This window comes from Rhodamnia argentea, chromosome 5 (assembly GCF_020921035.1).
Source record: "Rhodamnia argentea isolate NSW1041297 chromosome 5, ASM2092103v1, whole genome shotgun sequence".
Lineage (NCBI taxonomy): Eukaryota > Viridiplantae > Streptophyta > Magnoliopsida > Myrtales > Myrtaceae > Rhodamnia > Rhodamnia argentea.
This window is the reverse complement of record NC_063154.1, coordinates 7,076,073-7,099,128: the sequence shown is the minus strand read 5'-3', so window position 1 is coordinate 7,099,128 and position 23,056 is coordinate 7,076,073. Positions and strand designations below refer to the sequence as shown.

Sequence of the window (23,056 nt, the reverse complement as noted above, 5' to 3'; positions counted from 1 at the left end):
CAAAAGATTTAGGATTGAATTTGCACTAATGTAAAAGGTTTATGGCTGAATCAGGATCAATAAAATGTTTATGACTGAATCGGCACAAATAAAAGGTTCATAATTAAATTGGCACTAATGCAATAAATTTATAACTTTTTTAACACTTTTCCCCACGAACTTCTGTGGCTGCTATCTTGATTTGACGAAATTAGAGGCATAATGTTAGATGCCACAATGTGCCTTGTTCATTCGAGTATTCTGTCTTTCGAAGATACTAAAATCATGCAGCGGTTTTCAACTGTCATTTCTAGTAGGAGTTGAATTCCTATAATAATGCCGAAAGGAAGTAGCCATGATATATGTAAATCGAACTGACCGAACCAAAAGGTGGTCTAATCATGCACAAGAATGCTGTTGATTCATATATTTTTTATCACGCGTGTTGGGTCGTAAACATGCCCTCCCAAATTGCACATTTGATCGTATGTCTTTTCGAAATTCGAATGCGATATTTTTTTCGAATGAGAGACATGCTTAAAATGCATGGACTTGTAAATATAAATGTGTAGCAAATGCATGGAAACATATGTCGACATTGCCAAAATGAATTTAAATATATCATGCGAACTTGAGTAAGTCAAATAACTTGTCAAATTAAACGTGCTTAGGCGTGTTACAAATAAATTGAAATGGATCGATCTCGAACAACACCAGCTGTTACCGCCCGCGTTTGAGTGGGGTTGATCTGTTTGTGACGCCAATGTGATTAAGCTCGACTCGAGCACTCGCGATCACGTGTCCTGCACGTGTCGCGCAAGGGGATCGCCCTGGAGATTATCAGCACTAGAAAGTAAAAAGTAAAACAACAATGGAATGGAAGCACCGGTCCCCACTTTGTCTGCAGCGACCCGAATATACTTGGGGATTCGGTCGGGAGCCCAAATCACAACCGGTTCGGTCCGCACACAGACAAAGAGCGGAGGCATTCAGAATCCAGGGAGCGTGAAACGCACGCCCCAAGACGGTCCCACCGTCCAAGCGCCAAAGCCAAGCCGAGCCAACAAGCCGAGCGCTACCTGATTCTTTGGCATTTTTCCTCATCTCGCGCTCCCGGAGGAGCGCCTACTTCATCCGCTCTTACGCGGCGCGTGCAAGACACGCACCAATATGAAGACGGCACGGCCTCGTTGGAGAATGAGGTTCATTTACAAAGTTCGGGTTTTGGCAAAAAAAAATAATAATAATGAATTAATACCACGAATCCAAACGGGTACATATATGATAAATTTACTTCAAATTATTTTTTGATAAAAAAATCCTAAACCGATACACCCGTGATAAATTTACCTTCCGTTAGTTTTTGTTAAATCTAACCGTCAAATTTCTTAGTTGCATAACATGTGACAATTCACGGATGTACTAACTTGAGATTTTTGCTCTCTGCTTATCACAAGTTTATTAATTTAAAATTTTTCATAATATTAATCCAATTTAATGAGGGATAAATTTATCACAGATGTATCAGTTTGAAATTTTTTTTAATCAAAAAAATTAATTTATGGTAAATTTATCGCAAAAATATTAGTTTAGGATTTTTTGTCATCAACAAATAGTTTGGGATAAATTTGTCATATATATACTAGTTTGAAATTTTTCGTGGTAAAAAAAATAATTTGAGATAAATTTGTTACATATATATTAGTTTAAGATTTTTTCTGGTATTAACCCAAAAATAAATAAAATAAGACGAAAACTAAATTACAGAGAATTGGTCATCAAGCATTTGAAACCCTTGAGGAACTTTCTGTACACTTGCTTGAAGTACATGGGGAGCTAAAGTGAACTGCTGCTAATACCCCAAAAAGAAAAATGAGGGACAAATATTGTTTTTCTCAACACTGGGTCAGAATTTCAGCTCCAGTTCTAGTGATCAAAATGGTGTGTTCGAACTGTGCGGCAGGGCTGCCGTCCGCTGTGAGAGTTGTCCAATTGTCCGGCCATGTTCTGCACTCTATACTTCCCAATGAAAGGATCGGTTCTGCGCACGAATATTTTACGGTAAATCGTCGAGATAATATTTCAGCTACTTCGAGAGACATGCAAATCAAAGGTACTCAAGAGTTTCTCAGGAAATATGGCAATGAACTCACCGATTGTGAAGGTCTGTCCCTCAACCATGGTTCCAGGCTCTTCGTTCCCTGTCCGATCAAACATGACACATTGAGGAAAGCGACCGAGTTTGGGTTTCAGATTTTGTATCCTATGTTACTATCTCTCGATGCTGGTTGACACAATTTTGTATAAAGTGTACATGCCACGGCGAGCCAAGCTCGTTCTACTTTCACCAGTCTATGTTTTCCTAATTCAATAATGAGGTGAATAAATAAGGAAATTAGGGAAGAACTCACGATGATGGTAAATGATTGGCTGAGAATGAAATATGGTTCCTACTCCATGCCCAACGAACCGCTCGACCACTCCATAACCATATTTCTCGGCATGGTCACTGGAGGCATAAAGACAGATGAAAATATTCAGACGACTGTTCCCGAAAAGAAATAATGAGGCTAAGCAGTTCATGCTTACCCAAGCATACCACATCTGAGATCCATTAAACAATGGCACGGATGTAAACAGCAGCAGAATAACCCACAAGACAGGCTCCGAGATTGTACTCTCTATCAGCTAAAACTGCTCGGTGACAAATTTCTATCCCATTCAAATCGAACCGACACTTCCTTTGATTCTTCTGAAATTGTAAATGCAGTCTAAAGAAACTCTGATGCCCACATCCTCTTAATAATGACAAGTATCAACTTGAAAACAAGTTTTCTTCAGAAAAGAATATCAAACTTCTTGTAGCGTGACAAGCTAGAAAAATAGCGGAAAAATTCTTCAGTTAAGATGGTAACCATATCAAATAAAGGTGGAAGTTAACTAGTTTAAAATGTGATATTCAAAGAGACTGGCAGTTTGAGATCATTTCATCGTTTTGTGCAGTGTTTCCGCTCACACAGTCTACACCTTTCTAGCCTCATCCCATTTTTCCAAAATGAAACTTTTAAAGAGAAAAAGTATAGTCTACTTTCAAATTTATCTCGATCAAATCGTTTCTAGACCTGTCAAAAGCTACCATTTTTCGGGACATTTAAGCAACTCCTGCTGTAGTATTGTTTGTGGAACTTGATCGTGGAGAACATCAAGGTTCTACTAGATTTAGACTAAATGAGATGCATATGGTTCCAGACTAGAATAATGAAACTACTCGTAGTTCCATGCAAATAAGATCTGAACTTTAGTGAGCAAATCAGTCCAGCATCCAGTACAGTGAATACACGTGAATGATATACTTACGTGTTAAATCGAATCAATCAGCACTTTTTTTAATACAGCAAACCTAAGGAACTTTCCTGACGTTATCTATAAATTTTTCTGCTGAAAGTCTGGTAACATGTACCATAAACTTGTGACCCGAAAGACATGCAACTTCATGCCACTATACTTGCAACTGAGAGAATGAATTTCTCTAATTTTAAAATTGCATCTTCTAAAGCCAATCCTCAATACAAAAATCAAGCATCCGAAGTGAGTTGACATGGACAAAACTTACAGAGTAACTCCTGACCAACATTTGTAAAGAAGCTGAAACAAACCTTATTCTCTTCCCAATTTTCTTAAAACTTGCACCATCTTTGCAAACTGCTATGCCTCTTTCCATGCACTCTTCAGTAACCTACCATGACAAGCACAGTGTGAACTCTATAGGAGATAGACACGAAGGAGTAGCGATACCAGACCAAAATGTACGCAAATTTTCACCTGCACGAGGTTTTTAAGCGCGTCGCTGACATTCCCACAGAGGAATGTCCTTGATGTGTCTCCATGATAACCCTAACAGATATGAGAGAATTTGCATCAGAGAAGACAATCCACTCCACTATTGTACTGAAGTGTTAGTTTTCATTAAGGGAACTTGACACTGACAAGGTCACGAGAATAAAGTCAAATTAGACAAATGATACAGAAACAGCGACCTCTGATGACAGGGATAACCAAATTGCAGACCATGACCCAGGCAAATAAACTTGGACAGGAGGGAGGAAGGGAGGGAACGACTATTGAAACATAACAGCATGAACTTAATTAATTTAAATGAGACATGATAGTCCATGATTTAGAATCAATGAGGACAAGATATGCACTTGCTTGTCTATAAACTGGTTTAAAATTTGAATGTCATTATGTTCTTCCTTCGTCAACATATGAGATTGACACGTCATTTTTCTTAGTTTCAAGTGACTGTTAGAATATTCAAACAGACATTTATTAATAGCTGATCTGTTAACAAGATTGCACAGATCTACCTTTTGTCTGCAGGTGTGGGCAGAGAGTGCATCTCTGAAAGAGAGAGATGGCGAAGATGATTAAGAAAACTTACATTGACTTCATCTAGACACACTATATCCCCTCCAATAATAGCTATTTATAATAAATTCAGATCTAGTCATACGAGAGTAACAACACTACAATGACTTTGTAAGTTATATGTATTAAGTACAACATTCAGTCAATAATTGATCGAAAAGCACTTACATTTAAGTAGACAGTCACGTCGATGTTTATAATGTCGCCATCCTGCATAAGATTGTGATTATTAAAATGAAAAAAATGGGCTTCTTAACTGAGAACTATGAGCCAATACAGACCTGTAGTTGACGAGAATCTGGTATTCCATGGCACATGCATTCATTAACTGATGTGCATACACTCTTGGGAAATCCTCCATAGCCAAGAGGTGAAGGATAAGCACCGGCTTCAATAATCATCTGATGCACTGCTTTATCTATTTCATCTGTTGTCACTGACGGCTGCCAAAATAAAAAGCAAAGTTAAGTGCAAAATTCCCCTGAAGTAAAGGAGCAAAAATAAACATTAGAACATTGAACTCCCATCTTTCTTTCAGATGCAAATTTCAGTATGTTTCATTGGTATAATGGCAGTTCTTGCTATTTGTCATCCTAGTTCTACCTGTGTCAACTTCAAATTCCCTAGATACAACCCCATTTCGGAAAATTCAACCCAAAAGAAAAAACATGTGCTTCCATCACCAGAAGAAAACCTTTTCATACCGAGTACATAGACTGAGCCCACCACAAACCATTTAAGTTTTTAGACATAAAGGAAACTGCTTGAGTAGCCCGAAATTTCTATTGCCAAAAACAGTGGCAAAAAATTGAAAGAACATCACAAATCTGCTGAAATTGAAGAACTATACAGTATCTGAATTAGTTATATTAGGACATCAGTGGTTTCCTTGTCAGCTCATAGCGGTATATTTCTGCATTCCGGAAGTATATTTCTAAATTCCAGTATCATAAGCAGAAATTTCAATCATAAAGCATAATCTCAACCTTGACCAATGTCCCCGCATAATCAAGGACACGCGCAGCAAGCTCACATGCAGCTCTCATGTGAGCAATGCTGTCAGAATCATGAACTTGATGTTCACTAGCAAGCTCTGGAAGCAATGGAGAACCAAAATAAGGAGGCTTTGGTATGTGATCAGGCACAGGAAGACGCGGAGATACCCTTCCACGCCTTAACGGTGGCCTTCTTCTTAACCTTTTTGTGCTTTGAAGTTCACGTTCTCTGGGGTTTTCATAATAACAGACTACATCAGCACGAACATAACCATAAATAGGCAGTAAGGAGAGAAAAAGTAACTTCTAAGAGCAAGAAATTATCCTCCCCCGGTGAGGCACCTAAAAACAATCCTCAGTCCAAATAATCTCTGGTTCCGTGCCTTAAATGCTGGCAGAGGCAGTCAACATGCTTGGTTTAAACATCGAATTCAATTTCACCAGAATCACATAAATGAAATTAGACAAGACATTCACAGAGAGTTTTAACAATCAATCACTCGGCTAAGGTGCTGGCAGCCCTATTAAGCTGGGTGTGTCACCGATTTAAAATAGATCATAACAGGGGAAGGGAATTCAAAATAGGGTCCGAACAACTAATGCTTTCGCGTAATGGGACAAATCTTTGAGACAATGAAATTGCCAACCCACATCGAGCAGAATCTTAAGGTTTGCTCAAAAAATGGCTTTGTCCCTTGTTGCTACATACACTTATACAGTACACAGTCGATGCTAGCTCGCACAAATTTCGGGCACCGAAAGAGGGTCCACAATGCTCATATAAGTAAAGGTACCTCCTGATTCTCATGGCCTCTTCCAAGCCGGATATCCTCTTGGAAACAATCACCAGTCGCCTGTTCGGACAAGTCTGCTTCACTGTAAATGACCAACAGAAAAGGCCTCGTCATACCAAATATCAGCAGCCCTAATAGCACCAAACTCCCACGCATAAAGATCGAATCATAGAGCTTTAGCCACCCCAAAGTTCACCCAATAACTCCTAATCTAACTTCATCAACATAGCACGACCATTACGTCACCTAACAAAACCAGCACCGGTGCCACAACGAAAGCTTTTTTTTTTTTTTTTTTTATTTTTTTTTGTTTCACCTCGTTCCTCAGCTTCAAACAGCTGGGCAAACAACAAAACGACGAAAAGTGAAATGGAAGAACTTGAGAACACGAACCAGAAACAAAAGCGGGCGAGAGAGCGAGTGGGGACCCCGCGAAGAGAGAAGACTTCGACGATGGCGATGAAGAAGACGAGAGTCGCAGGGACGCTGAGTGCACGAGGGAGTCAACAACTGCCATGTCTCTCTGTGCGCCAAATCAAAAGCTCGGACTGTGAAGATAGAAACTACGATACGGGAGAGACTAGACAGGGACTATGAATTGGGACAACATCAAGCTCGACGGGTGGGCCGGGCCTGAAAACTAAGGCAGAGCCACAGACCTTCTTACTGGGCCCTCCGGTTGGGAACAGGGATTGGATTTTTCCAAGTCCTAGCTAAGGCAATATCGGTGGAGCTGCGGCGACGAGCTCGCCGGACTGCTGTTGACCCTTATAAACCTTTCGGCTTATGCTAAATTAAGAAGAAAGATGGTTCTCTTCGTGTCAAGTTCAGTTTTTTTATCGACTCGGTTGTCAGAAGAAAACCTGATCAGTGGGCGGACCAAGGCGAGCTCAGAGGGTCCATTGCTAGACACCACTTCATCGCCATGTCGAACTACGTCAGCATTCCGTTTGAAATTACAGGGATTAGTCGAAACGCATCCATCACGTAAGGCATTGAAAGTTTAGTGTAGGAATTGATTAAAAATCAGAGCGAGGAACCCGATTTAAAGGAGCAAGGATTGGTGGCGTTTTGCAAAGATGGAGATGCTATTCTCAAATCCCTAATAATATGTTCAGATGGACGATCACAATCAACTCGAGTCGTGATTGAAGCACCGACATGGGATCGTCATTGTTTCAAGTCGGACCACCTTGATTCTTTAACGGCCGATAACGAATTCTATCGAACAAATGGTTTGTCCTCTCACTTTTTTCAGCCATTAAACTGCGGCCGAGAATGCGTCGGCGTTTTTGCTCGGCTCGCACTTGATCAAAATCTTTGGTTTCTCATCTGGCAACATCCACGGTGCTTTGGTCTCGTTATACAGAGGGAGACGACCTAGCAAATGTCTAAACATAAACCAAGAGCATTTTGAGATTAAAAAACAAAAGTACCAACAATAACGTCAAGCGAATCGAAACTTGTACGTGGGAATAAAATTTAAAGCTTTGTCACTGATCAAAAAGTGAAACAGAAGACAACCGCGATGTTCTGTGATAAAGTTAAGAAATGGAGGCAAAGTTCAACTTGTCTATCTCAAAAGCATTTTGATTTCCCATGCTTATCGAGCCGCGCCTCTGGTTCCAAACCATACACAGTCATACCATTTTTTATGTGTCCGCTTTTCCTCCCTCTTTTTGATGCATGATGTCATGGAACACTTCACTGGCAGTGTATGTAATTTAGAACGACGGAGTCAAGACCCATTTGAATTCTTTCTCCAGTTTCTTTTTCTTTTATTTTTTTGCTTGCATGGGTCTGATCGTTGGGAAAAATCTGATGATCAATCTCTTTTATCAAGCTCCAAAAACCAAAAAAAGTTACGGTTGATTGTTCAATCCACGTGCATTCGATTTGGGATCTAGTCATCTAGACATAATCCTAGACGCGCTTAATTGATACGGACATTACTATCGTCTTGAGTTAATCCCAGGTTGCTCATTTGCATCTCTTGCTCGCCGGAACCGGTGCCGCTACAAATCGGAAGACACCAGAAAGCGAATCGGGGAGGGCAATTGCCCTCCTCGAAGAACCGACCCGCAACCCGAATTCTTTACGGGCGAACAAGTAAAGAGGATACTTAGGACGCTTGAGTTAATCTGGCCAAAGAAACTCGGCAATAGAATGATCACGTTAACTTCGGGAGGAGGGTTGGGAACTCATTAGTCGTGGAGACAACCAAAAAGTACTGTGGTTTCTTACCGACCCGATATTTCTAGAAAGCGACACATGCATTTGCCCAACATGGCAAAAACTATAGTAACACAGCAAGTTGAAGAGAGAGAGAGAGAGAAGAATTCGGGGAAGCTCACGTGTTAGAAAAGGGAGCAACTTGACTTGTTGATTATTTCTATTTCCCTGGAACTTTTTCCTTCTTTCCACCTAATTTTTTCAGCCATCTTTTTTTTTCTTTTTTTCTTTTTTTTTTGCCTGCAACATCTATCCTGTAAAAATATACAATTGATTTGGATCTACAACATAACATCCCCTCACTTTCCCCCCTCCCTCACATAATTCACAAAAACATGATGAACAACTAGGGAAAAAAAATAAAAATAAAATAAAGACCTAAAAGCGAGAAATTCAACGAGAAAAAAAAGATCAAAAGATGGAACATGTGAAAATGCTACAAAGCACCAACCACCATCTGCCGCTTCTTCCTACACTCGAACGACAACAAGTCGGCATCCCTCATTCTCTTCCCACCGCAGTAGGGCACTTCCATTATGTTCACCCCGAACAGCCTCACCATCTGTACGGGCTGCGCGGCGGCCGGGCTCGGCGGCGGCTTGCCCCGCGGCTTGAAGTCGATGTAGAGCTGCTTCTCCGGCCCGGCCGACCGCTGGAAGCAGACGGTGTCCCCGGCCTTCAGGCCCTTCTCCTTCACGAACCGGCTCCAACCCTTGGTGAGCACGTAGCTCTGGCTGCTGTTCCAGTACGAGTATCGGAACCGCCAGACCTTCCCGCCGACGTCCTCGAAGTTGAGCAGCACGCCCTTCAGCGTCGCCGACGGCCCGCCCGGCAGCGGGAAGTGCTTCTCCGCGTGCTGCTTCGGGATCACCAGGCGGTTCAGCTTCCCCACGTCGCTCGGCGTCACGGCCTTCTCGAACAGCTCCTCCCGGGCGGCCGCCGCCGCCGCGCCCCCCGCCCGGCCAGGCCCGAACGCGCCTCTCCCGGCCCGTTCGGCGGCGGAGCACGAGTAGCTCCGCTTGCTCTGCTCGAGCTCGTCGCGGTACGTGTGCTTGCGGAGCATGTCGACGATCTCGGGCTTGGAGTGGGAGGCGAGGAAGGCGGCCTCGGCGGGGTCCTCGGCGCCATCGGGCTTGAAGTTGGTGATGGCGTCGCGGCCGCGGAAGCGCTGGGCGGCGATGTCGTAGGAGCGGGCGGCGTCCTCCTCCTCGTTGAAGGTGCCGAGCCAGACGCGCTGGTGCTTCTCGTAGATTTGGGCGCCCCAGCGGCCGTTGGGCTGGGGGACGACGCCCTTGTACTTGGAGGAGGGGAGCTTCTTGTGGGACTCGGCGTCGGCGCAGGCGTCGGGGGCGGGGTCGAGGACGGTGCTGGCCCCGCTGCCGACACGGCAGAGGCTCCCCGGAGGAGGAGGGGAGGGGTTGGAGCGGGGGGAGAAACGGAGGGGAGGGGAGAGGGATGGAGAGTCGCTGCTGGTGGTGCTCTCGTCTGTGCAGCTGATACCATCCATTGCTGTTGCTTTTCTCTGTTGGTTTGAGTATTGGTTTTGTCTAGTCGACAGAGAGAGAGAGAGAGAGAGAGAGAGGGAGGTATGAATGAACGAATGAGTTTGGCTTGGTAGAAACTGAGGAATGTGGGGAGTGTATATATATAGGAGGAGAAAGGGGGAGGGGAATAGGCAACAAATTTTAATGTGCTTTGTATTTGAAGAAATGTAGTTAGAATTTAGTAATTTTTTTTTATTTTTTATGAGTGATAAATGGGAGATATGGGGATGTGGTTGTGGGTGGGTCAACTCCATGGGGGAAGGGAGACGGGTTATGGTAAGGTACCAGGAAGATTCATGGGTCTAGTGAGAGAGAGATATAGAGAGAGCGAGTAGACTCGCAGATTTTCATCTCTTGGTATCTAAAACAAATCGCGAACGTTGAATACATCTCGCTCGGCTCAAATTCTTATTTAGAGCCCCGTCTTATTATCTTAATATAAACCATCCTGTGAGCCAATTCGACGTACCAAATTAGCATTGGTCTATGCACTTTCCGCATAATAGGTGCCTCAATATTTTTCAAACGTCGTCCAAGTAAAAGATATAACTAGCATTTGGTCCCCGATTCTGCACATCAAGTTTATTTCATTTGGGGCGAAGAATCCCCGTCCCTTGAGGCGTATTGGGCAACTCGTGACCCTTTCCATAAATTGCCAGGCGACCCCGATTGAGAAGCTTTCACCAGGCCTATGCCGAAAGCGGAGAGCACAAGCCGTAATGTGGTTTTCGTTTATGCTTCATCACCGCTGTCTAATGTTTCAGGTCGTGCGGACATCAGGCACGTTTTGATTCAGCGGTCGCAAATCATGCGCTCTATTTTTGCAAGCCCCATTCACGTGCCCATCCGGAAAAGGAAATCGGATTTTCCGTGAACAGGGGGCGGGGCACGAATGAGATCGGTGGGGTCCTGGAGTGGAGCAAGTGGATGGGGGGGTTCACATGAGAGTGTGGACCGTGGCTTTTGGCAAGTGCATCCCCCCCTGAGCTCTTGCTGCTGCTGCTCTCCAGCACCAAGCATGGCCTCCCCCTCCTCTCTCTCTCTCTCTCTCTCTCTCTCTCTCTCTCGATCTCGATCTCTTTGCCATCGCGTCCAATATGGATTAGTCTAATAATATTCTCGGCCATCCGCTACTACAGCAGATCTTGCTCCATCATTCTCCGTTGCTCCCTTCCATCCCCTACTTGATCGCGAACAACCCTGGACTGGACTGGTATTCTCTCTCTATCTGTAGGCTGTAGCTACCGGATTGTCCCTACTAGGATGGGCTGCGGGTCCCGCCCCAGATGGATAAACTCGAAGGACAGATGGATGGGCTCATCATCCAACAACAAAGAGCATCCCCTCTCCGTGAATCCGAATCTGACCTGTCACGATCTGATTCGCCCACGCAAAACTCCCCCACTTTGTCTTTATCTGCTCGGTTCAGACCTTAGTATTCCCCCCTTCCTCTCTTTCCTCCCAAGTCCCAGGTCCCAACCCTCAACATCATCGTCTCTCTCTCTCTCTCTCCCCCCATCACCTACCTGTTCCAACATTATCTGCTCTCTCTCTCTCTCTCTCTCTCTCTCTCTCGTTGTTTTGCCACCAGATCACATCGTTCATGCACGAACACCCCCTTTCCCCCCCCTCTCTCGGTACGTCCCACGATCGAGGGGCGATGATTGCTCGTCGTTCGTGAACTTGGGACTTGGATTTAGTGCGAGGACCTACCATACCACCTTATGTTATCGACCCGTTGCGCTGTGTTCATCGCTTCTGCGATCGGACGATTTAGGACGATATTTTACATCGCGATTTCCACTTGTGAATTTGTCGGCGGGCGATTCGTTCCCCGACAAAGCGAGAAACGAAGGTAAGATTCAAGCGACAGCAGGAAAATGACAAGCTGGTTTTTCCAAGCCAATAGAGAAGCGGATGCTCTCTACTGGTCATGTTCGGAGTGACGAGAGAAAAGGCAGGCCCCTCGAAACTGAGCTCCCGTTTCGTTCCGGATTCTCATTTTACATATGGAAAATTCGAAAGAGAATCCGTACGTCCAAATTTTTACACCAAAACGGAGGGAAAACAAATGAAGCCATATGGTCGTTCCGGTCGGATCGCACCCCGAATCCATATGTTATAATAAATGAAGCCGCCGTGGATATTAAAAGTCTGAGGATGCGTCCATTTTATAGAATGATTTTGAAACTTTTCTTTTTTTTCTTAAAAACGACGACTTATATCATCCACAAAAATAAATGACCGATAGATTATCTCATCATCTATGAAAATTTCTAAAGATAATTATTGACTAAATGTGTTAAACCATCCGAGCAATCTTTTTAGGAAAGTGTTATTCAAATCATTCATTTTCAACGAAACAAACGGTGATTTAATAAGACTCTCGATCTCGACCCTTTCTAATAATTTCCGCAATTGATCATGGGGGCAAAATTTTGCTCCCATTTTCACCATTTATAGACAATTCACGAAGTGAAACATCGCGTTTGTCAATCGGAACCATCGCGTACTTAAACATCATCACCTCCTCTTGATTCAATTCCATGTTCAACGGTTCCCGCTTGCCATCGACAGATCCATGAGCGGAACGCAATCGAGATAGCGATCGCTCGGAGCACAGTGTCCCCGAGACGCCAACGCAGCGGACGGACCCCCAGTCGAAATACTCTCACGGTTCATCGGGGATTACGACATATGTAGAATTGATCTCCCCTCTTCTCATAGCATAGTAAAAATAGGATTAGCTTTGTACTGTACTTGACTAATCAACAGAGCAGGAGAGAGAGGGGAGGGGGGAGGGGATTCCGTACGGACGATTCCTGGGGGCGAGAAAAGCGGGGTCCACACTGCAAGTGCAAGTTGATGAAACCAAGCGCCCGAGACGGTGGGTCGAGCCAAAGCGGAAAATTACTATTTTATCCCCCATCTCCCGATGCGATATCTGGTCCCGTGGGTCCCGCTAATAGATTCTTCACGCGTCTTTGTTTATCCAGTTCATATTTTAATTTCCCCACCCCTTCAAAAAAAAAAAAAAACCCAAAAAAGGAAAAATTGAAATTACTGTTTTGGACATTATTACATTTTTTTTCTTCTCCCGCATCTATTACGCTAGAGATAATGACACGACCAGTCCATCAACTTTGGCATGATACGTAATATAACTTTTAAAATTTTAATTTATCCAATTTGATTTCTAAATTTTATACTCAACATATAACGTCGTCCTTGAATTTTCAATTTTTTTTTATTGTGATATTTAGCTTTTTGATACATGTTTAATCTAATCCATAGACTATGTGAAAATATTTAATATTGTTCGTCATTATCTCTGAATTTGAATTAATGAAAGATAATATTAAATATTTTCGTATAGTCCGTAGATTAAATTGAACATATTCTAAAGTTCAATATCATTCGTATCTTTTCCTATTTTGCTAAGAACGGATGGTTCTCGAGGAAACAGTAGACGTACGTACGGTGGTTGGTGTCGCGGAAAAGGCTGGCCTTTGATTCGTGTCTAATTTCAATGATTTCTCCGAATTATCATCACCATCCCCTCCAAGTGGGAACGTGAATGTCGGGCCCCATGATGGCGAACCGGTACCACTGTTTTTTTTTTTTTTTTCACTATTGTTGTTATTATCGTCATTACATCTTTAACATGTCCCTCCTTTTTTTTTTTTTTTGGCTGTCAGTGGATTTTACGATAGCTATACCAAGAGTGATTGACAAGAAAAGGCAGTGCTAAACAGTGACCCCATTTCGAGCGGGCATTTAAACATTCTAATGTCATTAATGTACTTTGCACTGATTCTTATTCTAAATTATCCATTTCATTCGATGGTATATAGATGGCTCAATCGTGTGTTTTAGCCAAATTAAGAAGATAGAGAGTGTGAGAGAGAGAGAGAGAGAGAGATCGAATTCGAAAGATAGAACGATCTTTAAATTATTATTATTATTCACACGTTTCTAACTTTAGATGCCACGCTATTTCCTCGTTTTCAAAGTAGACATCAGATCATAGGACAAACGATGTGCCTTGCACACATCACCAGTGAAGACTCAAAAAAAAAGAAAAGAAAAGAAAGGTCCCTACTATAAACAGACTTATCCATTCTTAATGCAATGGACGGTGAGATGGTGGGCAGTTATCATCATAAAATAGACGGCCAACAGAAAACTAAAATGTTTAGGACTTATACTCGCCTTTATTCCTTTGAACGAACATATCTTGACTATATAAACTAGAAGTAAGAACGATTTATACTCAATATGCTATTTCTTCTCCCTAATAAACGCTCAGCCTATTTAGAATATATGTGTGAAATATTGAAATACGGTCTAACCCAGATTATCGAGAGAACATCGGTGAACCGACACATCCGTTAAAATGAATATAAGCCGTTATATCCGGCGTGACCCATCATATCCTACAATCCCGAAGTCGCTCAGGACATGCACCGAGCACCCGTGTAATGATTTCTCGATTACTCCGGAAATGGGAAAAAAAAAATAATTTCTTACCTGTCCTACTTAACCTAAGCCATCTTTAGTATATAAGGAAGAGGGACCTCCTTTTGACATCATGGTGCAACGTATGATGCACAATCTGCCTCAAGATACACAAATATGGCAATGGGTTGTCTCACTTATCAACATCCTTTTCCTCGTCACTCCTTCCTTCCTTGAGCAGAAATTAAAATAGTTTATCTTGGTGACGTCACCAATTCGGATAAACAAACATCTAAGCATATCTTAAAGCATAATCTCTCATCCCCGCCTCACTTTTATTGGGATAAAAAAAGAGAGCATCAATTTGCGTGGTAACCAACTAGTACGTACCATTAAAGGCGAGGCTGCTCCTTTTGATTCAGATAAAGCTTCGAGCACTGTTTGGTGCACTTTGGCTTCTAATCTACAATCATCTCTTCATCCACAAATTCCCTAATGATGGTTTTTTTAGAAATTCTAACCTCGGCTATTGGTCCAACCTACGTCGTGGGGTTATCTCCTGAGTTGGCAATTGCCATGCTTAACTCATGCATCCATATCTCTCAGTGCTTCACCAATTGAACGCACGCTCCTTTCACGTTCTAAATTACAAACAAATGCACTACATGACATGGCCAATGACAATAGTCATTTCTCAATTTGTCGTGAAGAAAGATTTGTTCGCGAATGGATCAAGTTCGCAACAGATATCTGCTGGCCAATGGCGGGAGGAGAGAATCGGACATGAGTTTTGTGGGATAGCGACGCCCGTGCGTATCGTTTTCCTGGTGTTGGCGTGTGATTATGGGAACACGTGATTCTATCGTTCGGGGCAAATAAACAACGATATCGGTGCGACGCATGTGCCACTTTCCCCCTCTTCGGCTCGATCGATCGATCTCCCGGTTGGACATGACATGAGATATTTTGACTCGTGATGGATCCGCCACCTCGATGTCCACCGACGACCACCCGGGTTTGCTCCAACTGCCATCGACACGCACTCTAGGGCTCCAATACGATGCGTCTAGAAATCGAATCTTCGGTGGAGATGGTCCTGCGATTTAACCGATGTTGCCAGTAGGATGGGAATTGCTTGTGGGGGAGAAAACGCGACCCTCTTTTCTCATAAGATTGCGAGCTTCGATCGAGGATTTTACGAGATTTAATTGATTAGTACGAACGCGGTTTCCGCAACTGTCGTGCGCGCACTTAGAAGACGTCACGTTGACCGGGTACTCCGTGAAAATTTCGTGATATAAGTAACTCATTAGCTGGAGATTTCGTGATGTGAAATTTCGTGGTGATGTCAACCTTACCTGATTATCAGCCCTTTCAAGATTGTTTTGTTTTGTTTTTTTAATAAGTAGGAAAGATGATGAGATGATTTATGTGATCAACATTGAGCATCTGCCAGTGGATGATGAATGACTCAAAGCTCAACTACTTACGATATTTTTAAGTCATCGTCATCAAAGCATACGTGCTTCCATAATAAATAAACTGATCTAGCCGCCGCCACCAAAGGAAAGAAGAAAAGGGAAATTACGAAGAAAATGGTCCATCTTCTAAATACAAAAATTTATCCTTAGGGCCTCGTATTTTATGTCGTTACAACCGTAGTCTCCATAGGATTCTCCGGGGTCGAATTCCGGACAAATTGATTTTCTCCAGCCAAGACGAAGACCTACGAGAGAGATGCTAACGTGGACAACCGAGCTGCTGACTTGGACAACGAAATTTAATGCGTATGTTGACTTTGCTATAACAAGTGGCAAATATACCGAGTCAAACGAAAAAAAAAAAAAAACAATTGCAAGGATTGAAAATAGAATTAATACCAAGAAAATTGTTAAATTGGTGCATACATGACACGTTTGACCCAAACTACATTTTTTACCACAAAAAATCTCAAACCGATACACATATGACACGTTTACCCCATACTAAATATTTTTTACAACAAAAAATTTCAAACCGATGTACATGTGACACGTTTATCTCAAAATAGATTTTTTTACCATAAAAAATTTTAAAGTGATACACCCGTGACAAATTCATAATCCATTAGTTTCCGTTGAATTTTACTGTTAAATTGCCAAGTTAGATGACATGTGACAGGTGACGGGTGTACTAGTTTGGATTTTTTACCCTCGTTTGTTACATATGTATCGATTTGAGGTTTTTCGTGGTAATAACTAATTTTACGGAGCTAACGGAACGTAAATTTGTCACAAAAAAACCGGTTTGAAGTTTCGGCCGTTAAAAAATTAGTTTGGAATAAATTTGTCACACGTGTACCATTTTTGAGTAAAATTACCATAAATGTACCGATTTGAAATTTTTCGTGGCATGAACCCTTAAAGATACAAAAGACCCAAGCTTTCTGTCCCTCCCTCCGTTGCTCAAAGTTCTAATCCGTCCCTCGGGCCTATCGTTCACCTCCTACGCTACCAACAAAACAACCACGAGCTTCTCCTTCTTTAACTCTGGTGCCTCGGCTGCCGTCGCCGCCACCAGAAAAACAACCACTATCCTCTCCTCGGGAAGTTGGCTAGTGGCCACATTTGCAACCCAACAATCACATGCTTAGTTGAAAGACAGAAAAGCTTCCTCCAATAAAAAAATAACAGACGAAGTACAAAAACCTCTCGATTTCGTTACATGGTAAGGAAATTATTAGTTGATCCAAGGTGCATTCGTTTTGAGAATCAATCCTCGAGAAGGTTAATTTCTCGCATTTTTCCTCCTTAGGAAGGTAAATCAAGGAAGGGTATTCGTGATCAAGAAGAATTTCCCCGTGAATTCCGGACAAGAAAAAAACCAGCTATGGTCTGAAAAAATTCTTTCTCGTGCTACCCACATCATAATTAGGCCCCCTTCGGGTCAAGCCGTCAGCCACACGCATTAATCTGTTCACACGCAAACCACACAACTTGCACGCACAATAAACCATGCCAAAAAAAAAAAAAAATACAATTACCACAAACAAACAAAAAAAAGAAATCGAAATATGAAAAAAAAAAAAAAACTAGTTCGGAAATCCATACAAGTGGAACCGAGTGATTGACTGCTGCTTAATCACTCTTACGCCGACGCGGACAGAGACCCGAACTTTCGGGGTCAAACTACGTGGTCGCCTCACCACCTTGACTTAATTGATCGGTAATTAGATTTAGGCTACATGTAATTTGCTTATTCGAGAGTAGTTATTTCAGTAACGATGGTTTCATTCATTAGTTCCCTCTATTACTTGCGAGTCGCGGGGGCGGGACAAGGGTTTGGGCGCCAAACATCCTAATTTTATAGTTGACCATACCACACACGTGATTTTTAGATTTACCGTTCAAATCACTGTGTTCAATAACTCATTCGATTATCGATTGACGTGACATTTAATCATAAATAATTTAAAAAGACTCGTTGCATATAATCTCTTACGTTTTATGCGTTCTAGAGAAACTCCATAATTTTGAACGTCGGTTTAAGGAAAATTTTGCAACGTCAAATAGAAAAGAGGGTTCTTTTCTCTCTCTCTTTTTTTTCTAATGGCTTTTTTTTTTTTTTTTTTACATTGAACAAACTCCATACATATTCGCATCATGCGTCATGGACCGACGCCGGAGCTCTAGCGCACATCATTTTGCGAGATCTTGAATTTTGATCATGCTTTGTTTTAGCATCCAGGAAAAAGGAAAGTCAAATGCCTCCAGCTTGGCTTGAATAGCTTCTTGAGTTGATTATTTGTGATGAACTTTCCGACCGCACCCTCGGTTGACTTTAAACATTAAAAAATCATAGGAAAAATTTGACCTCAGGAAACTCACAATCCATTCCGTGGTCTGTGCTAAGGATGACTTCACGGGAGCTCGTCTAGTGTGTATTTTTGCCCTGAACTCTAATCACATTTTTCAACACTAAGATAAGTCAAAATCAATCAGCCTCAAGAACTTGTAAACGATGCGAGTGTTCCCATCTACGTCGGCCCACCGACGAAGTTGAAATTGTTGATTCGTCCATTTGTTGATACCCACGTTAAAGAAACCAGAGAAAAGAAAGAAAAGTCACGCTTGGGGGGCAATTTTCTCGAGAAGGGTTACGTTGTTGGATGGTCTTGAATCTCCCAATCCAAAAATTAACTTAAATAATGAGACTTTTTATTACATTTATAAACCGATCACCAACTCTTTCCACAATCGATGTAAAATAACCTTAACAATTTCTCCCTCACATATTGAGCTTGGGTCGGAGTCGCAACAATCCGTATTTCTCCTGTGTGACTATTGAGTCTAGACATGTGGGAGAGATTTTTCCGTATTTTGTGAAAGAGTTGGTGGTCGTAATAATCCGGATTTCTTGAAAAATAACTTTTAGAAAAATATTTTTCACCCACAAAAAATACCTTCAAAAGTGGGGGAAATGATTTTCTCTTTTTGAGAAGAGGAAAATATTTTCTCTCGTCTTTTCTCCTCCACTTTCACATTCTTTTTTTTTTAATTATACTTTTATTCTTCTTTTCTTTTCTTTTTTTGATTTTCTTATTTTTCATATATATATTTTTTATTTTTTTATTTTATCTTTTCTTTCTAGCGAGGTTCGAGCTGGCCTGTGGCCGATGAAGAAGAAAGGATAATAGAAAATACATAAAAAAAGAAAAGTAAAGAAAAAGAAATTTTTTAAAATAAAAAAAATCAAATTTAAAAAAATGAAAAATGACAAGATAATAATAATTATTATTTGACCAAATATTATAAGGAGTGCATGGAGAAAAATTAAATGTAATTTTCTATACCAAATTGCGAAAAATATTCACCAGCTCATTTTTATATTTCAATTGAACATCGAAAAATATTGACAATTTCCTAGAAAATAACTTTCCGGAAAGCATTTTCTAGAAATATCACATTCTTAAAAAAAAAATGAACAGAGTTTGACTAAAATCCAAAAATTAAATGGAAACTATTTTCTGTCATTTGAAAGAAAAATATTTTTTATCATTTGCTTTATTGTGTCATCGTGTGATCGGAAATTGTTAACATGGACCTACGTGACACATCCGGCGCGTACGTGGAATTTTTGTAATTTCTTTAATTATTGCGAGTCTTTAGTAATTTCGCAATTTTGAGTTTTTTAATAAGTTTGTATTTCCTCTTTTTTCTTCCTCTATTGGTTGCTAGCGAGCTTGAGCCTTGCCTCGCTAGATCCATCGAGGCTCAGCCTTGCTCGAGGTAGGCAAGGCAAGGCTCGAGCTTGTTGGTCTCGAGCAAGGACGAGCCGAGCCGAGCCGTGCCTCGCTAGCCTTGAGCGGGGACCTTGCTTCACTAGATCCGGTGCATTTGAGGCTGCCGATTGGTAAAGGAAGAAAGAAAAGAAAAATAAAAATAAAAGAAAAAAAATGAAATAATTAAAAGGAAAATGAATGTGAAGTTGTGTAGAGAGGAGAGAAGGGAAATTGATTTCAAAGAGGAAATCATTTTCCGTACTTCCGAAGGTATTTTTTCCATTGACAGAAAATATTTTTCTTGATTAGTTCATTTTTCATGGACTGAACGCCGGAAAATGCGGATAACATTTTTCTGGAAGTTCACGAATGGAGCCTTAGTTCACTCTACAATATAAAGTTCGAAGCATTGATGCCATTCTTCTAATAGATGTTGTACGTATGTTACACGACTTTAATTAGATCTCGTCTTGTGTATATGGCTTTGAACCCTTATGGACATCTCTCTCTCTTCTCCATCCATCGCACCCCCTCGTTCTCACCGGACCATGTCAAGCCAAGGTCATCCATCGTTGCCCCGCGACCTTAGATCAAGTGGTAGAGAGAAAGAGGGAATCGTGATGAGCACGTGAGAGGGAAGGGGCGAGGGGGGGACGGCATCGACGGTGGCAGCATAGGATAGCGGTCGAAGGTCGAGGGACAGCGACCAACGACCGCAAGTCACGGTGGATAGCGCAGAGACCACAGTTTGTGTGTGTTAAGACTTGTGTAGGTAAATCACGGATCGGTAGGATAATTGGTCATTTGTGTCGATGGATGGTTTCGTTGGAGGATGCGAACATGTATTTCTAGATAATAGAGGATGTAAATTGACAAAATGTGGGAGGTAACGAGGGCTTTATGTACTTTGCCTAAGGAGGAAGGAAGATACCTGCGGTAATTATCCTATTGAGAGAGGGATCAAATTTCTTTGATGTTGCTGAGGATGCCGAAAACATTTGATGTTTTCAATAGCATCTGCGAATTTTCCGAATAAATAATCGGCCACTCAATTTTCCGGGGAGAATCACACGACCTTAGAAGGAATGTCCTTACATGCGAAGGAAGGGATAAGAAGCATGTTAATATATTATGGTACTTTGGGCTCTTATTTTAAAAGATTAATATAACAATTTTTTTTTAAATTGATATATCTGCGACAAATTTATCATAAATTATTTTTTTTTACCACAAAAAAATCCTAGGCTGGTACACTTTGACAAATTTACCCCAAATTGGTACATCCGTGACAAATTTACCCTATATTAGTTTTCATTAAATTTAATTATCAAATTGCTCGGTTAGATGACACGTGGCGGTTGGTTTATGATTTTTATCTTCCGTTTGTCACAACTATACTAATTTAGAGATTTTTGTGACGAAAAAAGATTAGTTTAGTGTAAATTTGTCACATGTGTACAAGTTTAGGATTTTTGATGGTTAAAAAAAATAGTTTGGGATAAATTTATCGCGAGTGTACCGGTTTGACGTTTTTCATAATCAAAAAAATAATTTGAGATAAATTCGTCACATGTGTATTATTTTGAGGTTTTTCGTAGTACTAACCTTATTTTAAACAAAACCCATAACAGGTCTTTATTTGAAGAATTGAGGGCTCTTAAGAGTTAAGACTCTTATTTAGAATTTTTTTCCAAGTAAAAATTCGATAGGAGATGACGTCATAAATTTCCCACTATGACCTTCCCGTATCCCGCATAACTCATCCCATTGGCTCGACGGACCGTATCTTTGATTGAAGAGATAAGGTGCGATTATTTCTCTCCCCTTCTTCCAGTCGAAAAAACAACATTTCCTTTTGGTTCGATGTCCACGTCAGCAAGACAGCTTGCATTGCAAACTGCCACTTCAGCATCGCAATCCCTCTCTCTCTCTCTCTCTCTCTCTCATTTTCAGGTGGCCCCCCACCAAATTGAGTCCCATCCCGCGGGTCGAGTTTACTTTGACCCGGTCACTGGTTTTCGTGCAGCAATCAAGATCGGGGTTTAAAAGTCATGTGCATACGTACGTACAATATAGAACCGAAAGTATATAGTAATAAGAATAGCACGAGAATTATAGAGTCCATCATTCCAAATGAAAGTTCCTCTTTACGAGAATATTTTGGAAAGTGGGAATCACGCAAATTGAATCTTCAAATTAATTTCGGTCAATAAGATCCTAAGGTCACGATCGTGTCGCCTAAATCGAGTTTAAAATAATCGAGAGCCTTGAGCGATGTAGAAGCATTGGAAAATCCAGCGCGCAGTCGACTAAAAATCCCGTTATATCTGCATCTCCAAAGATAAAACTTTGCGCATTTGACTTATTAGAAGCATAGAAACATCTAACCAGACCCGGTCCGCAGGAAAAGATCTCCCCCGGAATTCAAATAACCATCAAGAGATGATATTCGCAACCCTAGCGCCGTTAGAATAATGAATCACGTGTAGCGAGCGAACGTACTGCTTTTAATGGGCCAATACCCAACTTGGGAATTTAAAAAGACAAAACCCTAATTATCTTGTACTTGGGGAAATATGTTGCCGACATGGCTCCAATAGGACGCCATGTTACCAGGTCAAATAATGAGGCCACTTGAGAAGTTGAGAGAGAGAGAGAGAGAGAGAGAGAGAGAGAGTATCTTTCTTTGGATTTATTTTCGTGCAGCAGATAAGCCTCGAATCCCATCTTTCCTGGTCAATCGTCATCACCGCCTGTTCACATTAGATGCTACTTGCCAAACTCATGATTCAACCTATACATTCAACAGATTAAAATAACAAGTGCATGGTCACATAACATATGCCCATCTGTACTATTCTTACGTGGAATTTTTAAACAACAGGGACCGAGTGGGGCGATAGCAATGGAGGAGGAGACTTTGTGCAGCTATCGAGGTCAATCAAGTCAACAAAATGCCCATCTGTTTCTGAATTCACACGCACACACTTACCTTTCTTATATGTGTGTATATAAATGCAAAAGGAAATATTTTTCTGTCAATACGATCAAATATGGTATAATCTCAACTGTAAATCCACATATCATCACCGCGTATTTTGCATAAAGTACTATTTAATTGAAAGATTGTGTAATAAAAAATAACTGACAGTATTATTAAACTGTTAGATTAGCAATTTTCAAATGCAAATATCCTTTTAATTGTTTCTTATCTTTTCGGGTGTTATCATCTGAATTAACACAGACCGTGGGATTGGATTGGACTCCACATTACGCGTTTCTTTGCCCTCTGGACACGCTGGAAGTTTGAAATGTGAGGCCCTTTACTTGGTGAGGAACATCATATGATGTGACCAGAGGGGTTTT

The 23,056-nt window shown here is 41.4% G+C and overlaps 2 protein-coding genes across 10 annotated transcripts; both read right to left on the bottom strand.

The window, feature by feature from the left end:
• Positions 1-566: 566 nt before the first annotated feature.
• Positions 567-6,786, bottom strand: LOC115753614 (methionine aminopeptidase 1B, chloroplastic-like). 5 transcript variants are annotated; one of them, XM_048278747.1, is made up of 11 exons: positions 6,590-6,786; positions 6,197-6,278; positions 5,394-5,631; positions 4,689-4,850; positions 4,576-4,617; positions 3,802-3,873; positions 3,636-3,715; positions 2,391-2,488; positions 2,133-2,180; positions 1,779-2,068; positions 567-670 (listed from the first exon to the last, which is right to left on the bottom strand). In XM_048278747.1, the coding sequence occupies exons 1-10, from the start codon at positions 6,711-6,713 to the stop codon at positions 1,875-1,877; spliced, it is 1,140 nt and encodes a 379-aa protein (XP_048134704.1). In that variant the 5' UTR covers positions 6,714-6,786; the 3' UTR covers positions 567-670; positions 1,779-1,874. The 5 variants fall into 5 exon arrangements, with proteins under 5 accessions (XP_048134704.1, XP_030548164.1, XP_048134703.1 ...); XM_030692304.2 differs by having other exon boundaries at positions 567-665; positions 1,774-2,020; positions 6,590-6,785; XM_048278746.1 differs by lacking the exon at positions 567-670 and having other exon boundaries at positions 1,732-2,068.
• Positions 6,787-8,683: 1,897 nt separating this feature from the next.
• LOC115753759 (AP2/ERF and B3 domain-containing transcription repressor RAV2-like) lies at positions 8,684-11,532 on the bottom strand. Of its 5 annotated transcripts, XR_007198349.1 has the most exons (3): positions 8,818-10,007; positions 8,749-8,778; positions 8,684-8,716 (listed from the first exon to the last, which is right to left on the bottom strand). XR_007198349.1 is itself a non-coding variant. In XM_030692563.2 (2 exons), the coding sequence occupies exon 1, from the start codon at positions 9,933-9,935 to the stop codon at positions 8,865-8,867; it is 1,071 nt and encodes a 356-aa protein (XP_030548423.1). In that variant the 5' UTR covers positions 9,936-10,007; the 3' UTR covers positions 8,684-8,782; positions 8,828-8,864. The 5 variants fall into 5 exon arrangements, 4 of the variants coding, with proteins under 4 accessions (XP_030548423.1, XP_030548414.1, XP_048134709.1 ...); XM_030692563.2 differs by having other exon boundaries at positions 8,684-8,782; positions 8,828-10,007; XM_030692554.2 differs by having other exon boundaries at positions 8,684-8,786; positions 8,829-10,007.
• Between the last annotated feature and the right edge of the window lie 11,524 nt (positions 11,533-23,056).